At 46.6% G+C, this 21,724-nt stretch overlaps 1 protein-coding gene across 2 annotated transcripts in view; it reads left to right on the top strand.

The window, feature by feature from the left end:
- The window catches only part of AKAP1 (A-kinase anchoring protein 1), a 163,532-nt gene that overhangs the window by 89,487 nt on the left and 52,321 nt on the right, over positions 1–21,724 (top strand). For both annotated transcript variants that reach the window (XM_063953651.1, XM_063953650.1), the window contains exons 2-5: positions 53–2,118; positions 2,727–2,860; positions 18,290–18,416; positions 19,371–19,498. In XM_063953651.1, coding sequence (XP_063809721.1) covers positions 78–2,118; positions 2,727–2,860; positions 18,290–18,416; positions 19,371–19,498 — 2,430 coding nt within the window. In that variant the 5' untranslated portion in view covers positions 53–77. The remainder of the gene's footprint in view (positions 1–52; positions 2,119–2,726; positions 2,861–18,289; positions 18,417–19,370; positions 19,499–21,724) is intronic.

Raw genomic sequence — 21,724 nt, 5'->3', positions numbered from 1 at the left:
TATATATATATATTTATATATATTTAGTTACACTATTTTTTTTCTTTTGCAGGTATCACTGTGAGGCTCTTTTAAAGATGGCACTACGTATGCGTGCAATTCTCCCATACGCCTTGCCTGGAGTGCTGGCACTTGTTGGTTGTTGGTGGTTCTATTCCCGAAAGAAAGAGGAGTATAATAAGAAACGCAAACGTTTAATTTCTGCTGCAGAATTGCAGACAGATGATGCCTTAAAAGAACTAGTTCCAAAAAATGTTTTACAGACCTGTTCAAGGGTACAGCCTGTGCAGCTAAATGGAGAGGCATTTGCTTCACAGGACAGCTTAGAATGTGCTGTTCCCTCAGCAGCACAGGTAACTGCTTCATCAGAAAACCAGACTGACTGCAAGGCTGAGGATAGCCTGTTAAATGAGTACCCCACACAAAGTGTGCTGCTCTACACCTTACAAGGATCCTGTCTTCAGGCAATATCTGAAGAAATAAGTTTCATAGTGCAGGCAGGAGATGGAGATGTTGGTACACCTACAACTGTACATAATGCCAATGAGGAGACCAACACAATTATAGTATGTTCAGGAGATGTAGCTGAAGTATGCACCACATCACTTTGGGACCATGTTCAGGGAATGGAGCCAAATGATAAATCGGAAGAAGCTTTTATTGGTTCCTGTGAAGAAAATTTGCTCACGCACAATGAGTCTAATTTATGTTCAACAGAAATCCATAAGTCGTCTTTTAATTTGGTTGAGTCCATTATGCCACTGAAAAATACATCTGAAGAACTGCATGTTCAGTCTTTCGATGAGTCAAGTGTAGAGGCATGTGTTGATGAAATAGAAACTGTGGTTAAAATGTCCCTTCTAGTGCAGTGCCCTCCATCAGTAGTTAATGAGACTGGAGAAACAGAACACGCTTGCTCCCAGTCTCCAGAATGTAATCAGGCAGAGCAAGTAGCTGGGAGTGAACCACCTAAGCTAAATATACTTGCATTTATGAAAGCAAGTTCTGAACATAGGAATGCTGACATCTGTGAAAGTATAGGTAACTTTTTACCAGCAACAGATGAGCTGATTAATAGCTCTATAAAATCTTCCTCCATAAAAGTGATTACAGAAGGTAACTGTCCTGACCTATTGGAGACCATTTCTCTGAGCTTGGGGAAAAATGAAGAATCTGACACTACAAGTTCATTAATGGACTGTTTGGAAGACTGGAATGGCAAAGCATTTTGTGAAAACTGTGATCCCAAAACAAACAGTTGTGTAAAACCATCCTCAGGGGAAATAGTCAGAGAGGGTAAATGTACAGATATACTGGATGCCTTTTCCCAATGCTTGGGGAAAAAAGATCAGTTTGAGACTACAGGCTCAACAGTAGCCTGTTTGGGAGAAGAGAATCCCAATACGTTTTTTGGAAACTATGAGGCCAAAATTGTTGAGCAGCTGGCTATGAACATCATTTCAAAAGTCATTGTAGCTGCTAAACAAGAAATCCTGTCTGGCTCAAGAAGTGATGTATCTGGTACTTGCCAGGTATTTGATGAGAAGAAAGGAAAGGATTACCAAAGTCGTCACTCGTCACGGGATGAAAATGAAGCGCAATCTAGTGGAATTTTTGAAGAACTTAACTCTGCATGTGAGTATACACAAACAGAACAGTCCCAAGTGAAAGACTTTAGAAATACGGTAGTGACGGATGATTCTTGCTTGGAGCTTCAAAGGGAGAGCATGCAAACTATACCAAATGTTGCACACACCACACAATCACTGTCAAACTTTAGTCCAGTACATCAAAGTGTTGACTTTCTTGATGAATCTCAAGCAGCTATGGAGGATTCAAGTACTAGTGTATGTACATCAGAAGAAGGAATCAGCATGGAGGAGCCATTGCAAAGCACCGTAATGTCAAATGTTGGCATTGGCTCTTATGACTCATTAAGTTCATCGGCCATTGAATTATCAACGGAAAATTTTAATGTGTTCAGCGAGAGACAAAAAAATGTTGGAGCAGTAGAAAACAAGACTGTATCATATAGTAACGGTGATGTAAAGAAATGTCCTGCTGATATGAAAAATGAAGGCCCGTGGACTGGCGATACAGAAGTTGATCACTCAGGAGGTGAGGTGTAGAATTTGGGGTTTCTTTTGATGATTTTATGGAACTCTGTTGTCTGCTTTGTTACCTTTTTCCTGTTTAGTGCCACATTTCACATTTTTATTAGCTGCTTATGTTTAATTTTGGAGTGGTTGAGCTCTAGATGACATTGAGATCCACAAACTGCTGTTCAGAATGTTGCTTGAAAGATGAGATCCAATTTTATTAGGGGTCCTCTGTTTCTTTGTTTTTCCTGGTTCGCCCAAGTGAACAAGATCTATCAAATTGAATTTTACACATTAACTGTATTTGGAACTGAAAATGAAGTGTGGGGTGGATTGTATGGTCTTATTATGCAGGGTATCCCGGTACTTCATTTCAATATGAGAACCCTGGACGTAAAAATAATAAAATAAATAAAAATTGAAAGGGATGCAGAGTCGGGATCTTTTCAGTACATTCACTTTACTGTTCACAGCAGGGAGGCTAAAGCTTAGATTTCAGACACACAGCCTCTAAACCAGCTTCTGCACAAATGGCTTTTACATGCTATCAAAAACAATTGAACTGTAATTAAGATTTTTTTTTCTTATACTGATTGAACTTTCTGAATTTGCTTGTGCTTTGTGCAGGTTCAGATGTAAATAGTATGGACTCTGTGGATAGTGGTTATGCTCTGGGAAAGTCTGAGGAGGATAAGACTGCAAACCAGAAGAATGGAGCAAGAACACTACTAAGCAACGTCTGGGAATTTGAAGTGCCAAAGGTAATGATTTATACATCAGTTACATATACTGTAAGACATACTTTACATAGTTATGCAGTCTGCTTCCTTGGGACAGGGAAAATTGATTCACACACACTGATTATTTGGAATTTTAAGAACAAAATATATATATTAAAACTCAATCTATATAGATGTTTCTTGATCACCGTTGAGGGGGGCTGGGGTCACAGTTTGTAGTTTGCCTCTCTAGTAGGGACAGCACTCAGGATAAAATAAAAAAATAAGCGAGGGGATGGACTCATTGTGCATCCCTGCAGCACCACCAAGCTTTATTATCCCAGACAGGTAGGGCATAATAGTGGACAGGTGTGTTCTATATTGGGAGCAATTTAAATCTTATCTGTAATTCTTCCAATGCACTACTTAGGACCACCATTCCTTTTGACACAGCAATTCTAAGGGATACATTTTAGTTGCGTTTACAGTATATTAAAAAGGTTGGCTTTTTTTTGGGTGTGTGTTTTCCCATCCACACTTAATTTTGGAAGGGATGTCGTTACAATCCTGACGGCCGGGATGACGATGCTGGGATCATGGCCGTCAGAATGCTGGCAGGGGGCTGTTCCCACTCGTGGATGTCCAGGACACCCATAGAGTGGGAATAGAACCTGTGGCGAGCGCAGCTAGCTTACTGAGCCCCCAGTGTGGCAACTGCAGCGAGCCCGCTTGGGGACTCTTTGCGCTTGCTCCCCTGCCAGCATTCTGGTGGCCGGGATCTCTGCATCTGCATACTGACTGGATCCCGACCGCCGGTATCTCGAACCCAACCCTTTTGGAACATAGGCCAATATTTGCAGCTGCTTTGGTAGTTAAAGCTACATTCAATGAAGAGTGGTAAAAATGTGTTGAAGACTGGCGAGAACCAATGAACCATTAAGGAGTGAGTTGCAATCAGTTTTTAACAGTCGCTTGGGTAAGAATTAAATAGCGCTGCAGAAGTAAAACTGAGTGGTTATGCCAAAAATTGGACGCTATGTCTGGCCATGGTTATAAACAATAATATGCCAGTGTCAGATCTGTGTGGCAGCTGCTTTATGAACAGTAGAGTACCACTTTAAATGTACCTAATGTTTTATGAATAATGAGGATGATTGGTTGAAAGAATACTTTAGAAACATGTTCTTTACGTATCATGCAGATTATCGTCAAATGTAGATAAAAAAAATAGGATTTTAATTACCTACCGGTAAATCCTTTTCTCGTAGTCCATAGAGGATACGGAGGTTCCATTTAGTACCATGGGGTGTAGACGGGTCCACTAGGAGCCATGGGCACTTTAAGAATTTGGTAGTGTGGGCTGGCTCCTCGCTCTATGCCCCTCCTACCAGACTCGGTCTCGGAAACTGTGCCCGAGGAGACGGACATACTTTGAGAGAAGGATAGATAAGGATAGTGCTGAGATTCCGAACCAGCACACACAACAAGAGGAAAGCCGAGCTAACCAAACTTGAAACAGGAACAGCAATGGCTGAACCAACATTACTTAACCAGGTTACAGTGCATGAAGAACAAAGCACTGGGCAGGCACCCAGTATCCTCTACGGACTACAAGAAAATAATTTACTGGTAGGTCATTCAAATCCTATTTCTCTTATGTCCTAGAAGATACCGGGGTCCATTTAGTACCATGGGGATGTACCAAAGCTCCCTACTGGAGTGGGAGAGTGCTGGGGTTCCTGCAGAACTGATTGACCAAACTGAAGGTCCTCAGAGGCCAAAGTATCGATCTTGTAGACCTTAGCAAACGTGTTTGAAGCAGACCAAGTAGCCACTCGGCAGAGCTGTAAAGCCGAGACACCCCGGGCAGTCGCCCAGGAAGAACCCACCGACCTAGTAGAGTGGGCCTGTACAGATTTTGAAACCAGCAAACGGGCCCTGTTGCAGTAGATCCTCGCGAAGAGGTAGAGGCAACAGATCTCCGAGGAGCATCTCCAGAAGGTCTGCGTACCAGGCCCTTCTTGGCCAGTCCAGAGCAATGAGTATTGCTTGAACCTTTTTCCATTTTTATTCTTTTTAGAATTCTTGGGATCAGAGGCAGTGGAGGAAACACGTACACCATCTGATAGACCCATGGAGTCGTCAGAGCATCTACCGCCACTGCCTGTGCGTTTCTCGACCTGGAACAATACCGCTTGAGCTTCTTGTTGAGATGAGAGGCCATCATGTCGATCTGTGGAAATCCCCATCGACGTGTCAAGCACCTGAACACTTCCGGGTGAAGGCCCCCACTCCCCCGGGTGCACATTGTGTCTGCTGAGGAAGTCTGCTTCCCAGTTGTCTACTCCTGGAATGAAGGCCGCTGACAGCGCCACAGTGGTTTTTTCTGCCCAGAGGAGGATTCTTGACACCTCTGACATTGCTGCTCTGCTTTTCGTTCCGCCCTGTCTGTTTATGTACGTCACTGCCGTCACATTGTCCGACTGGACCTGAATGGCCCGATCTTGAGGAAGATATGAGCCCTGCAGAAGGGCGTTGTATATGGCCCTGCGTTCCAGAATGTTGATTGGAAGGATGACTTCCTGACTTGACCATCTTCTTTGAAACTGCATCCCCTGGGTGACTGCTCCCCAACCTCTGAGGCTTGCGTCCGTGGTTAACAGGATCCAGTCCTGAATTCCGAACCTCCGACCCTCGACGAGGTGAGAAATCTGTAGCCACCACAAAAGAGATCCTGGCTTTTGGCGACAGACGGATCCTCTGGTGCATGTGAAGATGCGATCCGGACCATTTGTCCAACATATTGAGCTGGAATGGTCTTGCGTGAACCCTTTCAGTATTGAAGCCACCATTTTCCCCAGAAGGTGAATGCATAGATGCACAGATATCCGGGTTGGCTTCAGGACATCCCGAACCATCGACTGGATTGCCAGTGTCTTTTTCCAATGGAAGGAACACTTTCTGCTACTTCGTGTCCAGTATCATTCCCAGGAATGGGAGCCTCCGAGTTGGCTCTAGGTGAGATTTTGTAAGGTAGACAAACAATGGTAAATGCTCGATCATTCCTGGAGATAATTATGTTTCAGGTGCTGGAAAGGGGAGGGGTCACAGACAAACAGACAGAGAGGGGAGTGGTTGCAAATCCCACCACTACATTTCCCTTCAGCACACTAAAAAATTACCTGTAACCATACCTCAACCTATCTGGTAATAAAAATTCAGAGAATTAGTTTACACATGTTTGCAAACATGTTTAAGCTGCTGCGCCACTTCATGGCTTCTCCGATGTCAGCAGTCCTAACACTACATAATGGCAGTGCCCACATAGGGCCATGTCATTTGTTACAGTAGGCCTCATGATAAAGGTTATTACTAAAACACATACAGACAGAGCTAACTTACCCAGGAGCCACCCCCAGGATCTCCCATTGGCACTACAAGGAACAGCATGCTTTCCAAATACTGCTCCCATTCAATGCCTCTCGCACACAAGCAAACAATGGTAAATGCTCGATTATTCCTGGAGATAATTATGTTTCAGGTGCTGGAAAGGGGGAGGGGTTACTGATCCCACCACTACATTTCCCATTTCTCTGACGTCCTAGTGGATGCTGGGACTCCGTAAGGACCATGGGGAATAGCGGCTCCGCAGGAGACAGGGCACAAGAATAAAAGCTTTAGGATCAGGTGGTGTGCACTGGCTCCTCCCCCTATGACCCTCCTCCAAGCCTCAGTTAGATTTTTGTGCCCGAACGAGAAGGGTGCAGGCTAGGTGGCTCTCCTGAGCTGCTTAGAATAAAAGTTTATTTTAGGTTTTTTATTTTCAGTGAGTCCTGCTGGCAACAGGCTCACTGCATCGTGGGACTAAGGGGAGAAGAAACGGACTCACCTGCGTGCAGAGTGGATCGGGTTTCTTAGGCTACTGGACATTAGCTCCAGAGGGACGATCACAGGTTCAGCCTGGATGGGTCCCGGAGCCGCGCCGCCGGCCCCCTTACAGAGCCAGAAGAGCGAAGAGGTCCGGTGAAATCGGCGGCAGAAGACGATCCTGTCTTCAGACTAAGGTAGCGCACAGCACCGCAGCTGTGCGCCATTGCTCTCAGCACACTTCACACTCCGGTCACTGAGGGTGCAGGGCGCTGGGGGGGAGCGCCCTGAGACGCAATATAACAGATGATACCTTAGGTTGGCAAAAGAATACATCACATATAGCTCTTGGGCTATATGGATGTATTTTAACCCCTGCCATTATTACAGAAAAGAGTGGGAGATAAGGACGTTGTGAAGGGGCGGAGCCTATCTCCTCAGCACACAAGCGCCATTTTCCCTCACAGCTCCGCTGGAAGGACGGCTCCCTGACTCTCCCCTGCAGACTACAGAATCAGGGTAAAAAAGAGAAGGGGGGGCACTATTGGCAGCTAAAAATTATATAAACAGCAGCTATAAGGGAATAACACTTATATAAGGTTATCCCTGTATATATATATATATAGCGCTTGGTGTGTGCTGGCAAACTCTCCCTCTGTCTCTCCAAAGGGCTTGTGGGGTCCTGTCCTGTATCAGCATTCCCGGTGTGTGTGCTGTGTGTCGGTACGTGTGTGTCGACATGTATGAGGAGGAAAATGATGTGGAGGCGGAGCAATTGCCTGGGTTAGTGATGTCACCCCCTAGGGTGTCGACACCTGACTGGATGATCGTATTTAAAGAATTAAGTGATAATGTCAGCACTTTGCAAAAAACGGTTGATGACATGAGACAGCCGGCAAATCAATTAGTGCCTGTCCAGGCGTCTCAGACACCGTCAGGGGCCCTAAAACGCCCGTTACCTCAGTGGGTCGACACAGACCCAGACACAGATACTGAGTCTAGTGTCGACGGTGAGGAGACAAACGTAATGTCCAGTAGGGCCACACGTTACATGATCACGGCAATGAAGGAGGCATTGAACATTTCTGACACTACAAGTACCACAAAGAAGGGTATTATGTGGGGTGTGAAAAAACTACCAATAGTTTTCCCTGAGTCAGATGAGTTAAATGAGGTGTGTGATAAAGCGTGGGTTTCCCCCGACAAAAAACTGCTAATTTCTAAAAAATTATTGGCACTATATCCTTTCCCGTCAGAGGTTAGGACGCGTTGGGAAACACCCCCTAGAGTAGATAAGGCGCTCACACGTTTATCTAAACAAGTAGCGTTACCGTCTCCTGATACGGCCACCCTCAAGGAACCAGCAGATAGAAGACTGGAAAATATTCTTAAAAGTATATACACACATACTGGTGTTATACTGCGACCAGCAATCGCTTCAGCCTGGATGTGCAGTGCTGGAGTCGCGTGGTCGGATTCCCTGACTGAAAATATTGATACCCTGGATAGGGACAATATACTGCTAACTATAGAGCATTTGAAGGATGCATTACTATATATGCGTGATGCACAGAGGGATATCTGCACCCTGGCATCAAGAGTAAGTGCTATGTCCATTTCTGCCAGAAGAGCGTTATGGACGCGACAGTGGTCAGGCGATGCTGATTCAAAACGACATATGGAAGTATTGCCGTATAAAGGGGAGGAGTTATTTGGGGCTGGTCTATCGGACCTGGTGGCCACGGCAACGGCTGGAAAATCCACCTTTTTACCCCAGGTCACTTCACATCAGCAGAAAAAGACACCGTCTTTTCAAACTCAGTCCTTTCGTTCCCATAAGTACAAGCGAGCTAAAGGCCATTCCTTCCTGCCCCGGGGCAGAGGAAGGGGAAAAAGACTGCACCATGCAGCCGCTTCCCAGGAGCAGAAGCCCTCCCCTGCTTCTGCCAAGTCTTCAGCATGACGCTGGGGCTTTACAAGCAGACTCAGACATGGTGGGGGCCCGTCTCAAGAATTTCAACGCGCAGTGGGCTCACTCGCAAGTGGACCCCTGGATCCTACAGGTAGTATCGCAGGGGTACAAACTGGAATTCGAGGCGTTTCCCCCTCGCCGGTTCCTGAAGTCTGCTCTACCAAAGTCTCCCTCCGACAGGGAGGCAGTTTTGGAAGCCATTTAGAAGCTGTATTCCCAGCAGGTGATAATCAAGGTACCCCTCCTACAACAGGGAAAGGGGTATTATTCCACGATGTTTGTGGTACCGAAGCCGGACGGCTCGGTGAGACCAATTTTAAATCTGAAATCCTTGAACACTTACATAAAGAGGTTCAAATTCAAGATGGAATCACTCAGAGCGGTGATAGCAAACCTGGAAGAAGGGGACTATATGGTGTCTCTGGACATCAAGGATGCTTATCTCCACGTCCCAATCTACCCGTCTCACCAAGGGTACCTCAGGTTTGTAGTACAAAACTGTCATTATCAGTTTCAGACGCTGCCGTTTGGGTTGTCCACGGCACCTCGGGTCTTTACCAAGGTAATGGCCGAAATGATGATTCTTCTTCAAAGAAAAGGCATCTTAATTATCCCTTACTTGGACGATCTCCTGATAAGGGCAAGGTCCAGGGAACAGTTAGAAGTCGGAGTAGCACTATCTCAGGTAGTGTTACGTCAGCACGGGTGGATCCTAAATATTCCAAAATCGCAGCTGATTCCTAAGACACGTCTACTGTTCCTAGGAATGATTCTGGACACAGTCCAGAAAAAGGTGTTTCTCCCGGAGGAGAAGGCCAGGGAGTTATCCGAGCTAGTCAGGAACCTCCTAAAACCAGGCCAGGTGTCAGTGCATCAGTGCACGAGGGTCCTGGGAAAAATGGTGGCTTCTTACAAAGCGATTCCATTCGGAAGATTCCATGCAAGAACTTTTCAGTGGGATCTGCTGGACAAATGGTCCGGATCGCATCTTCAGATGCATCAGCGGATAACCCTGTCGCCAAGGACAAGGGTGTCTCTTCTGTGGTGGCTGCAGAGTGCTCATCTACTAGAGGGCCGCAGATTTGGCATTCAGGATTGGATCCTGGTGACCACGGATGCAAGCCTGAGAGGCTGGGGAGCAGTCACACAGGGAAGAAATTTCCAGGGCTTGTGGTCAAGCATGGAAGCATCTCTTCATATAAACATTCTGGAACTAAGGGCCATTTACAATGCCCTAAGTCAAGCGAAACCCCTGCTTCAGGGTCAGGCGGTATTTATCCAATCGGACAACATCACGTCAGTCGCCCACGTAAACAGACAGGGCGGCACGAGAAGCAGGAGGGCAATGGCAGAAGCTGCAAGGATTCTTCGCTGGGCGGAAAATCATGTGATAGCACTGTCAGCAGTGTTCATTCCGGGAGTGGACAACTGGGAAGCAGACTTCCTCAGCAGACACGACCTCCACCCGGGAGAGTGGGGACTTCACCCAGAAGTCTTCCACCTGATAGTAAACCGTTGGGAAGAACCAAAGGTGGACATGATGGCGTCCCGTCTAAACAAAAAACTAGACAGATATTGCGCCAGGTCAAGGGACCCTCAGGCAATAGCGGTGGACGCCCTGGTAACGCCGTGGGTGTACCAGTCAGTGTATGTGTTCCCTCCTCTGCCTCTCATACCGAAGGTACTGAGAATCATAAGAAGGAGAGGAGTAAGAACTATACTCGTGGCTCCGGATTGGCCAAGAAGGACTTGGTACCCGGAACTTCAAGAGATGCTCACGGAAGAACCGTGGCCTCTACCTCTGAGAGAGGACCTGCTCCAGCAGGGGCCTTGTCTGTTCCAAGACTTACCGCGGCTGCGTTTGACGGCATGGCGGTTGAACGCCGGATCCTGAGGGAAAAAGGCATTCCAGATGAAGTCATCCCTACCCTGGTCAAGGCCAGGAAGGACGTAACCGCAAAACATTATCACCGCATTTGGCGAAAATATGTTGCGTGGTGTGAGGCCAAGAAGGCCCCTACAGAGGAATTTCAACTGGGTCGTTTCCTCCATTTCCTGCAAACAGGACTATCTATGGGCCTAAAATTAGGGTCCATTAAGGTTCAAATTTCGGCCCTGTCGATTTTCTTCCAGAAAGAACTGGCTTCAATGCCTGAAGTTCAGACATTTGTAAAAGGGGTACTGCATATACAGCCTCCTTTTGTGCCTCCAGTGGCACCTTGGGATCTCAATGTTGTGTTGAGTTTTCTAAAGTCACATTGGTTTGAACCACTCACCACTGTGGACTTCAAATATCTCACATGGAAGGTGACGATGCTGTTAGCCCTGGCTTCAGCCAGGCTTGTGTCAGAATTGGCGGCTTTATCATATAAAAGTCCTTACTTAATTTTTCATTCTGACAGGGCAGAATTGAGTACTCGTCCTCAATTTCTACCTAAGGTGGTTTCTGCATTTCACATGAACCAACCTATTGTGGTACCTGCGGCTACTAGGGACTTGGAGGACTCCAAGTTGCTTGACGTTGTCAGTGCCCTGAAAATATATGTTTCCAGGACGGCTGGAGTCAGAAAATCTGACTCGCTGTTTATCCTGTATGCACCCAACAAGCTGGGTGCTCCTGCTTCTAAGCAGACGATTGCTCGTTGGATTTGTAGTACAATTCAGCTTGCACATTCTGTGGCGGGCCTGCCACAGCCAAAATCGGTAAAAGCCCATTCCACAAGGAAAGTGGGCTCATCTTGGGCGGCTGCCCGAGGGGTCTCGGCTTTACAACTTTGCCGAGCAGCTACTTGGTCAGGGGCAAACACGTTTGCAAAATTCTACAAATTTGATACCCTGGCTGAGGAGGACCTGGAGTTCTCTCATTCGGTGCTGCAGAGTCATCCGCACTCTCCCGCCCGTTTGGGAGCTTTGGTATAATCCCCATGGTCCTTACGGAGTCCCAGCATCCACTAGGACGTCAGAGAAAAGAAGATTTTACTTACCGATAAATCTATTTCTCGTAGTCCGTAGTGGATGCTGGGCGCCCATCCCAAGTGCGGATTGTCTGCAATACTTGTATATAGTTATTGTTACAAAAATTCTGGTTATTATTGTTGTGAGCCATCTTTTCAGAGGCTCCTTTTCGTTTTATCATACTGTTAACTGGGTTCAGATCACAAGTTGTACGGTGTGATTGGTGTGGCTGGTATGAGTCTTACCCGGGATTCAATATCCTTCCTTATTATGTACGCTCGTCCGGGCACAGTATCCTAACTGAGGCTTGGAGGAGGGTCATAGGGGGAGGAGCCAGTGCACACCACCTGATCCTAAAGCTTTTATTCTTGTGCCCTGTCTCCTGCGGAGCCGCTATTCCCCATGGTCCTTACGGAGTCCCAGCATCCACTACGGACTACGAGAAATAGATTTATCGGTAAGTAAAATCTTATTTTTTTAGTGTGCTGAAGAGAAATGTAGTGGTGGGATTTGCAACCCCTCCCCTCTCTGTCTGTCTGAGATTTCGTAAGGTTCAGAATCCACCCGTGATCCTGGAGAAGTTTGGTTGAGAGACCAATGCTGTCCAGCAACCTCTCCCTGGACGGTGCCTTTATCAAAAGATCATCTAGGTACGGAATTATATTAACTCCCTGTTTGCGGAGTATAAACATCTCTGCCATCACTTTGGTGAATACCCTCGGTGCCGTGGATAGACCAAATGGCAGAGCCTTGAACTGGTAGTGACAGTCTTGCAGTGCAAACCGTAGATAAGCCTGATGAGGCGGCCAGATCGGAATGTGAAGGTACGCATCCTTGATATCCAGAGACACTAGGAATTCCCCTTCTTCCAGACCTGAGATCACTGCTCTCAGAGACTCCATCTTGAACTTGAACACTCTTAAGAACGGGTTCAAGGACTTGAGGTTCAGAATAGTTCGTACCAAACCGTCCGGTTTCAGTACTACAAACAAGTTGGAATAGTACCCCCTTGTTGTGCAGATGAGGTGGAACTGGAACAATGACTTGAGTCTGTACCAGTTTTTGGATGGCATCCTGTAAAGTTATACTTGCCTCTTGTGAAGCTGTAAAGCCTGATTTGAAGAATCTGAGGTGGGAGCTCATGGAACTCCAGTCTGTAGACATAGGAAATAAGATCTATGACCCAGGGATCCCGGCACGAACTTGACCAGATGTGACTGAAGAATTTTAGTCGGGCTCTCACCTGACAGTCCTCCAGGCATGCTTGAAGGCTTTGAGGAAGCAGAGCCTGAGCTCTGTCCCTCAGCACCTGCAGTTGCTGGTTTGCGTGGTTTACCTCTTGCGCCTCTGGAGGCCGTAGGAGCACCTCTGGATTTACCCTTAAACTTGGCCGTCCAAAAGGATGGTAAATTTTGAAACTTAATAAGCTTTCCTGGCTGGGGGAGCTGTGGAAGGAAGATACATACATAGACTTACCCGCAGTAGCTTTGGAGATCCATTTGTCTAGTTCATCTCCAAACAATACCTCTCCTGTGAAGGGTAGGCCTTCCACGCCTTTCCTGGAGTCTGCGTCGGCAGTCCACTGGCGTAGTCACAAGCCCCTGCGTGCTGACACTGCCATAGCGGTGGTGCATGCATTAAGCAAACCTGTCTCTTTTACGGCTTCCACCATAAAGTCGCAGAGTCCTGTATATGCTGCAGGAGTAAATCATCCCCCCCCCCCCCCTCCCAGACAAGGAATCTAACCCCTCAATTACCGTATAAGCCGAGGTTTTTCAGCAAATTTTTTTGTGCTGAAAAAGCCCCCCTCGGCTTATACTCGAGTGATGCTCCCGGCGTCCTGTGCAGGAGCAGAGCGCAGGAAGCAGCCATGAGGGAAGGAGGGGGGAGGGGGACTCGGAAGCCGCAGCAGCGCACTGTAATTGGTGCATCAACCAGTGATGCTGCTGCAGCCATCCCTATCCATGCACGCTGAAGCGCCGCCCGCCGCCTCAGCCGCTGCGTTCTGTCCCAAGGCCGGCCACCGCTGCCCACACCGCCTGCTGCTGCCTGCAGTCCCGTGCCCCGTCATTGATGGTGAGTAGACAGGCTATGGGGGTGGGGGGGAATGAGCGCAAGTGTGTCGGGGGGGGTTAGTTGGGGGCTAGGCATATCTGGCACTATGAGGACATACGGTATCTGGCACTGTGGGGGCATATGTGGCACTGTGGGGGCGTATCGGGCAGTGTGGGGGCGTATCGGGCAGTGTGGGGGCGTATCGGGCAGTGTGGGGGCGTATCGGGCAGTGTGGGGGCATATCTGGCAGTATGAGGGCTGTGTACGGCTAGAGCTGCATTTCCCACCCTAGGCTTATACTCAAGTCAATAAGTTTTCCCAGTTTGTTTGGGGGGAAATTAGGTGCCTTGGCTTATATTCGGGTCGACTTATACTCGAGTATATACGGTAAGTTACCTGACCATTTAGCAATGGCTTTTGTGATCCACGCACATGCAATAAGTGGGTCTCTGGGCCACCCCAGCAGCTGTGTACTATGATTTGAGTGTAGTCGTGTCTTTTAGGAAGGCTGCACCACGGACAGGCAATACAATTTTTCATGACAGTTTAGAGACTGATGCGTCCACTGTCGGTGGATTTTCCATTTTTTTCTTATTCTCCAGAGGAAAAGGAAAAGATGAGAGCAACCTTTTAGGGATCTGAAATTTCTTATCAGGGTTAACCCACGGTTCTTCAAACAGGGTATTCAATTCTTTTGACACAGGAAAAGTGACAGAACTTTTTTTACATTAAAATAAGATTCCTCACACTCCCGACACCTTATCAGGAATTTGCAGAACATCTGATAGCCTCTATAAGAGATTCTATTCCCTGTGACAGAGTAGCATCCCCTCCAAATCCAACTCTCCCTCCTCCATGTCTGACCCGTCCGCTTCAGTCAGACTGCAGTACAGGTTGAGTATCCCTTATCCAAAATGCTTGGGACCAGAGGTATTTTGGATATCAGATTTTTCCGTATTTTGGAATACTTGCATACCATAATGAGATATCATGGCAATGGGACCTAAATCTAAGCACATAATGTATTTGTTTCATATACACCTTATACACACAGCCTGAAGGTAATTTTATCCTATATTTTTAATAACTTTGTGCATTAAACAAAATGTGTACATTCACACAATTCATTTATGTTTCATATACACCTTATACACACCGCTTAAAGGTCATTTAATACAATATTTTTAATAACTTTGTCTATTAAACAAAGTTTGTGTACATTGAGCCATCAGAAAACAAAGGTTTCAATATCGCAGTCTCACTCAAAAAATTCCGTATTTCGGAATATTCCGTATTTCGGAATATTTGGATATGGGATACTCCACCTGTATATGGGCCAGAGATCGTTTTTACGGACAACTGGGAGGGGATTGAGACGCTGGTTTGGGGACTGAGTCTCTATTCATAATCAGGAACAAAAGCAACAAATCAGTGGGCGCTAATTTAATTGGTATATATATTTTAAGCTCGTCTTATGGCAGCCCACACAAGGAGGATCTGGATATCCACCAATAAATTTATATAGTAAAAGGAAAAAAGTGTGGGTGCTCAATAGGTGGAAGTATAAAAACAGATGCTGGTTTTATAAATATGTAATTTATTCATAAAATAATCTATATAAGTGTAATATCACTTTAAAAATAATTCATACAATACAACATAGGAACATTAAAAATACTGGACACACGTCTCTTTTTAGCTTAGGACTTGCAGGTTTTAGTGCACAATAATAATATAGTATTTAGAATGCATGCATAAGCCGGCTGTTAGTGGCACACGTGTTAGGGCAGCAAAGCTCCGTTTCATTAACAATAAAGGCAATCCTTGCTTAATGACATGAACTTTATACTTCACCAATGTAAGAGTGCTGATATAAATTGTCCTGTTTAGAAGGCAATACAGGTCCTAACAAGTAGGAACGTTCCACACTGGGTTTGCCAGCCGTTGGTTTAAATGCTAAGAATCCCCGCTCACTTGCCGATGTTGATTGAATTGTCGCACTGCGTTGGCTTCCACATGTGCTGGTACCTTGGGCTAGATGGCGGTGTTGTGGGCTGGTGGACACTACATACAGCCATTAAGCAAGGCGAAGGCTGAGTAGCAAGGTCCGGAGCTGCAGGGGACGCTGTTTGCGGTCGCGTGCCGCGACTTCCATGTTCGGAGCTTCTGGCTGCGTTCCACGGTAGTAATTGCGGTCAGCTGACGTGTTTCTCCGCCCTTAGGGGGGGTAGTTTCATCAGAGGTACCTCTGGTGAACCCCCCCCTAAAGGTGGAGAAACTACCGTGGAACGCAGCCGGTAGCTCCGAACCCGAAAGTCGCAGCACGCGACCGCAAACAGCGTCCCCTGCAGCTCTGGACTTTGCTACTCAGCCTTTGCCTTGCTTAACGGCTGTATGCAGTGCCCACCAGCCCACAACGCCGCCATCTAGCCCAAGTTACCGGCACACCAATTCAATCAACATCGGCAAGTGAGCGGGGATTCTTAGCATTTAAACCAATGGCTGGCAAGCACAGTGTGGAACTTTCCTACTTGTTAGGACATGCATTGCCTTCTAAACAGGACACTATACATCAGCACTCCCAAATTGGTGAAGTATAAAGTTAATGTCATTAATAGAGGCAGTCCTTGATGATTATTATTATTATTATTATTAAAACTGAGCTTTGCTGCCCTAACACCTGTGGCCACGAACAGCTGGCTTATGCATGCATTCTAAATACTATATATTATTGTGCACTAAAACCAGCAAGTCCTAAGATAAAAGGACATCTAGTCATAATCTCATCCACATTCTGTCTTAAGTATTAAGTCTTTCTCATTGTGGGATAATTTCGTGGAAATATTGGAGATCATTCCCTTAATGGAATTTACCCACTCCGGTTCAGCCCCGCTATTCTGGGAAGGTGCACTGCCCTGAGTACCCAGTAGTGAGCCCCCTGGTGAAGAGGAACACTCTGCTATACAAGAAACACACTCTTTGCCTGACATAATGTAAATGTGACAGCGCACACACAGGAAAAGGTTAAGCACAAGTAACCCACAAAGAGTCCTTCAGGGAGACTGTTATTTGGAGCCAGCTCCCACTGCGCTCTTATCGCTAATGCCAAGCTTAGCCGGGTCACAGACTAAGTACCCTGATAGGGAACTTAGTACACTAATCGCTCCCCCCATCCCCCAGCTATGACAACCTGGTACCGCTGAAGTAGTCTGGAGTATCTCCGGGGGAGCTGCGTGTCCCTGTCAGTCAGCGTCTGTGCCCACTGCAGAGGGAAAATGGCGCTGGTGAGCAGCTGGATCCGCTGATAGTGAAGGACCCGCCCCTTCAATGGCGTGCAGTCTTTCCACTTTTTTTTATACTGGCTGAGGTAATCTGGTGCTTAAAATGGAGAGAAAACCGTTTTAAGACTGATTTTTGCCAGTGTGGGTACTGTCTGGAGATGCATTCCGCCCCGGTTAGAAGCCGTGTGTCTCTGTACCCTCATGCCGCCATAATGACCGGCGCCCCGCAAACAGGGACGCCGGCTTAGTACTGACCATCTTCATTCTTCTGTCTCTGTTAGGGGTGGCGGAGTGCTGCGGTAATGTATGCTCGCCTTGGTGGGGCTTGCGAATAGTTCCCTCAGGAGCTCAGAGTCCTGTCAGCGGGGAACGGGACCATTTAACCCTTCAAGAGGTTGGGCCTTTTTCCCCCATAAGTCCCATGAAGCAAGCAAGCAGGCTCGTGCCATCCAGCCCTTCCTGAAAATAACAAACATATTAAATAAATGCAGGAAACTCTTCAGGAGCTTCCATAAGAGTGACCGGCTCCTCCGGGCACATTTTCTAGACGGAGTCTGGTATGAGGGGCAAAGAGGGAGGAGCCAGCCCACACTATCAAATTCTTAAAGTGCCCATGGCTCCTAGTGGACCTGTCTATACTAAATGGAACCCCAGTATTCTTTAGGACGTAAGAGAAAGGTACATGAGAGAGAGAAAAGGAAATTGTATCAGAAACAGATTTAATGAAAGTTTCATGATTGCACAAGTTTCCAAAATAAGGATGAAAAAATTAGTAATTAGTAGATTATGAAAAGGTGCAAATTGATCACAAAAGGAAGACTAAAAATATTTTTCAGATTATGAAAACTGAGAGGTTAGAATTTCCAATAAAGAGAAAAAACCTCCAACTTTATTAATAAAAATAGTAAATTCACAGAGAAAATGGCTTCAGTTTTTAACAGAACAAACTCTTCTACTGAATGAAGCACCTCCAAATGAAGTCATTTCAAGAGATTTATATAGGTTCCTTTTCCTGTTATACCTATATTTCCACCCAAAAAAAAAGTCCCTAACATCATTTCCTGGATGACCCATTATCGCTAGGATTCATTCTTTAACTTCAAACCTCTCATTATGTTGATTTTGGTTTTTTTCTTCAACCTGTTACGCAGTTAAAATCTCAAAACACAAACCCACTTTCTCAATTGGATATGAGGAATGGGAAGAAATATATGCCTTTCTCACTCATTTCAAAGCCCTGTACACACACATCCGCGTGAGTTGGGGATCAATGTGGTTGCAAAATGTCTTAAGATGAGTATCTGACAGACCATTCCTCTCTCTATTTGGTTTCCCTTCAAGCATTTGGTTGGCCGACTAATTGGGAAACAAGGCAGATTCGTAAGCTTTCTGAAAGAGTCTTCTGGTGCCAGGATATACATTTGTACCGTGCCTTTCACACAGGATTACCAAATGTGTCATTTAGAAGGTAAGGTAGCCCCTCCCCCTCTACTACGTTTCACATGTCCACTATGATTTACCATATTTTGTTTTCTCTGACGTCCTAGTGGATGCTGGGCACTCCGTAAGGACCATGGGGAATAGCGGCTCCGCAGGAGACTGGGAATAGCGGCTCCGCAGGAGACTGGGCACAAAAAGAAAGCTTTAGGACTACCTGGTGTGCACTGGCTCCTCCCCCTATGACCCTCCTCCAAGCCTCAGTTAGATTTTTGTGCCCGACCGAGCAGTGTGCAATCTAGGGGGCTCTCCTGAGCTTCTTAGATAAAAGTTAGTTTTAGGTTTTTTATTTTCAGTGAGACCTGCTGGCAACAGGCTCACTGCATCGAGGGACTAAGGGGAGAAGAAGCGAACCTGCCTGCTTGCAGCCAGCTTGGGCTTCTTAGGCTACTGGACACCATTAGCTCCAGAGGGATCGAACATAGGCCCAGCCTCGGAGTCCGGTCCCAGAGCCGCGCCGCCGGCCCCCTTACAGAGCCAGAAGCAAGTGCGGATTGTCTGCAATACTTGTACATAGTTATTGTTAACTAATCGGGTTCTTGTTGTGAGCCATCTATTCAGAGGCTCCTCTGTTATCATGCTGTTAACTGGGTTTCATATCACAAGTTGTACGGTGTGATTGGTGTGGCTGGTATGAGTCTTACCCGGGATTCAAAATCCTTCCTTATTGTGTACGCTCGTCCGGGCACAGTATCCTAACTGAGGCTTGGAGGAGGGTCATAGGGGGAGGAGCCAGTGCACACCAGGTAGTCCTAAAGCTTTCTTTTTGTGCCCAGTCACCTGCGGAGCCGCTATCTTCCCCCCCCCCCCCCCCCCCCTCTACTACGTTTCACATGTCCACTATGATTTACCATATTTTGTTTTATCACCATCAATTTCTAGATGTAACTTGTTTGTGCAGTTTTCATGAAGTGTCTCTTAACAGGTACTCAGCAGCAGATCGACAGAGCACTATTTCTGATTAGGAAGAAGTTCAAAGAATTGAACCTCAGAAACCTCTTTGCACTTCCCCCTTCTTCTATGGCATTACACTCTCTTCCTATGACATCGTGGGTAAGTTGTATATTGTCTGGATTTCGTATGTTTTGCATTACGTAAGCTCTTTAAAGTTGGAGCTAAAAGGTGGACTCTTAGGGTGGAATTCAAATGATATATCACGCTCAGTCTCCTGTCTAAAATCATGCATATCCTGCCCATAGTAATCAGGTTTAGCAGTGTAAAGGGTTGGGTGCCTCGCTACTCCAAGGGCAGCAAGCTGATATAATGATACCATGCCCCGAGGGCAGAAACAGAACAGGTGTAGTAAGGGGTGAAATAAATTGAATCCCACCCTTATAATAGAAATACTTTTGTGGTTTACGTCACAAATCCTAATTTCTCTATCGTCCTAGTGGATGCTGGGGTTCCTGAAAGGACCATGGGGAATAGCGGCTCCGCAGGAGACAGGGCACAAAAAGTAAAGCTTTAGGATCAGGTGGTGTGCACTGGCTCCTCCCCCTATGACCCTCCTCCAAGCCTCAGTTAGATTTTTGTGCCCGGCCGAGAAGGGTGCAATCTAGGTGGCTCTCCTAAAGAACTGCTTAGAAAAGTTTAGCTTAGGTTTTTTATTTTACAGTGAGTCCTGCTGGCAACAGGATCACTGCAACGAGGGACTTAGGGGAGAAGAAGTGAACTCATCTGCGTGCAGGATGGATTGGCTTCTTTGGCTACTGGACATTAGCTCCAGAGGGACGATCACAGGTACAGCCTGGATGGTCACCGGAGCCTCGCCGCCGGCCCCCTTGCAGATGCTGAAACAAGAAGAAGGTCCAGAATCGGCGGCATGAAGACTCCTCAGTCTTCTTAAGGTAGCGCACAGCACTGCAGCTGTGCGCCATTTCCTCTCAGCACACTTCACACGGCAGTCACTGAGGGTGCAGGGCGCTGGGAGGGGGGCGCCCTGGGAGGCAATGAAAACCTATTTTTGGCTAAAAATACCTCACATATAGCCTCCGGGGGCTATATGGAGATATTTAACCCCTGCCAGAATCCGTTAAGAGCGGGAGACAAGGCCGCCGAAAAAGGGGCGGGGCCTATCTCCTCAGCACACAGCGCCATTTTCCCTCACAGAAAGGCTGGAGGGAAGGCTCCCAGGCTCTCCCCTGCACTGCACTACAGAAACAGGGTTAAAACAGAGAGGGGGGGCACTAATTTGGCGTTAAAAATATATAAAAAAGATGCTATAAGGGAAAACACTTATATAAGGTTGTCCCTATATAATTATAGCGTTTTTGGTGTGTGCTGGCAAACTCTCCCTCTGTCTCTCCAAAGGGCTAGTAGGTCCTGTCCTCTATCAGAGCATTCCCTGTGTGTGTGCTGTGTGTCGGTACGTGTGTGTCGACATGTATGAGGACGATGTTGGTGAGGAGGCGGAGCAATTGCCTGTAATGGTGATGTCACTCTCTAGGGAGTCGACACCGGAATGGATGGCTTATTTAGGGAATTACGTGATAATGTCAACACGCGGCAAGGTCGGTTGACGACATGAGACGGCCGACAAACAATTAGTACCGGTCCAGACGTCTCAAAAACACCGTCAGGGGTTTTAAAACGCCCGTTTACTTTAGTCGGTCGACACAGACACAGACAGGGACACTGAATCCAGTGTCGACGGTGAATAAACAAACGTATTCCTTAGGGCCACACGTTAAGGGCAATGAAGGAGGTGTTACATATTTCTGATACTACAAGTACCACAAAAGAGGGTATTATGTGGGATGTGAAAAAACTACCGTAGTTTTTCCTGAATCAGATAAATTAAATGAAGTGTGTGATGATGCGTGGGTTCCCCCCGATAGAAAATTATGGGCGGTATACCCTTTCCCGCCAGAAGTTAGGGCGCGTTGGGAAACACCCCTTAGGGTGGATAAGGCGCTCACACGCTTATCAGAACAAGTGGCGGTACCGTCTATAGATAGGGCCGTCCTCAAGGAGCCAGCTGACAGGAGGCTGGAAAATATCATAAAAAGTATATACACACATACTGGTGTTATACTGCGACCAGCGATCGCCTCAGCCTGGATGTGCAGAGCTGGGGTGGCTTGGTCGGATTTCCTGACTAAAAATATTGATACCCTTGACAGGGACAGTATTTTATTGACTATAGAGCATTTAAAGGATGCATTTCTATATATGCGAGATGCACAGAGGGATATTTGCACTCTGGCATCAAGAGTAAGTGCGATGTCCATATCTGCCAGAAGATGTTTATGGACACGACAGTGGTCAGGTGATGCAGAT

The sequence above is a fragment of the Pseudophryne corroboree genome, chromosome 2 (assembly GCF_028390025.1).
Source record: "Pseudophryne corroboree isolate aPseCor3 chromosome 2, aPseCor3.hap2, whole genome shotgun sequence".
Classification (NCBI taxonomy): domain Eukaryota; kingdom Metazoa; phylum Chordata; class Amphibia; order Anura; family Myobatrachidae; genus Pseudophryne; species Pseudophryne corroboree.
This window is presented reverse-complemented; position numbering and strand designations above follow the sequence as displayed.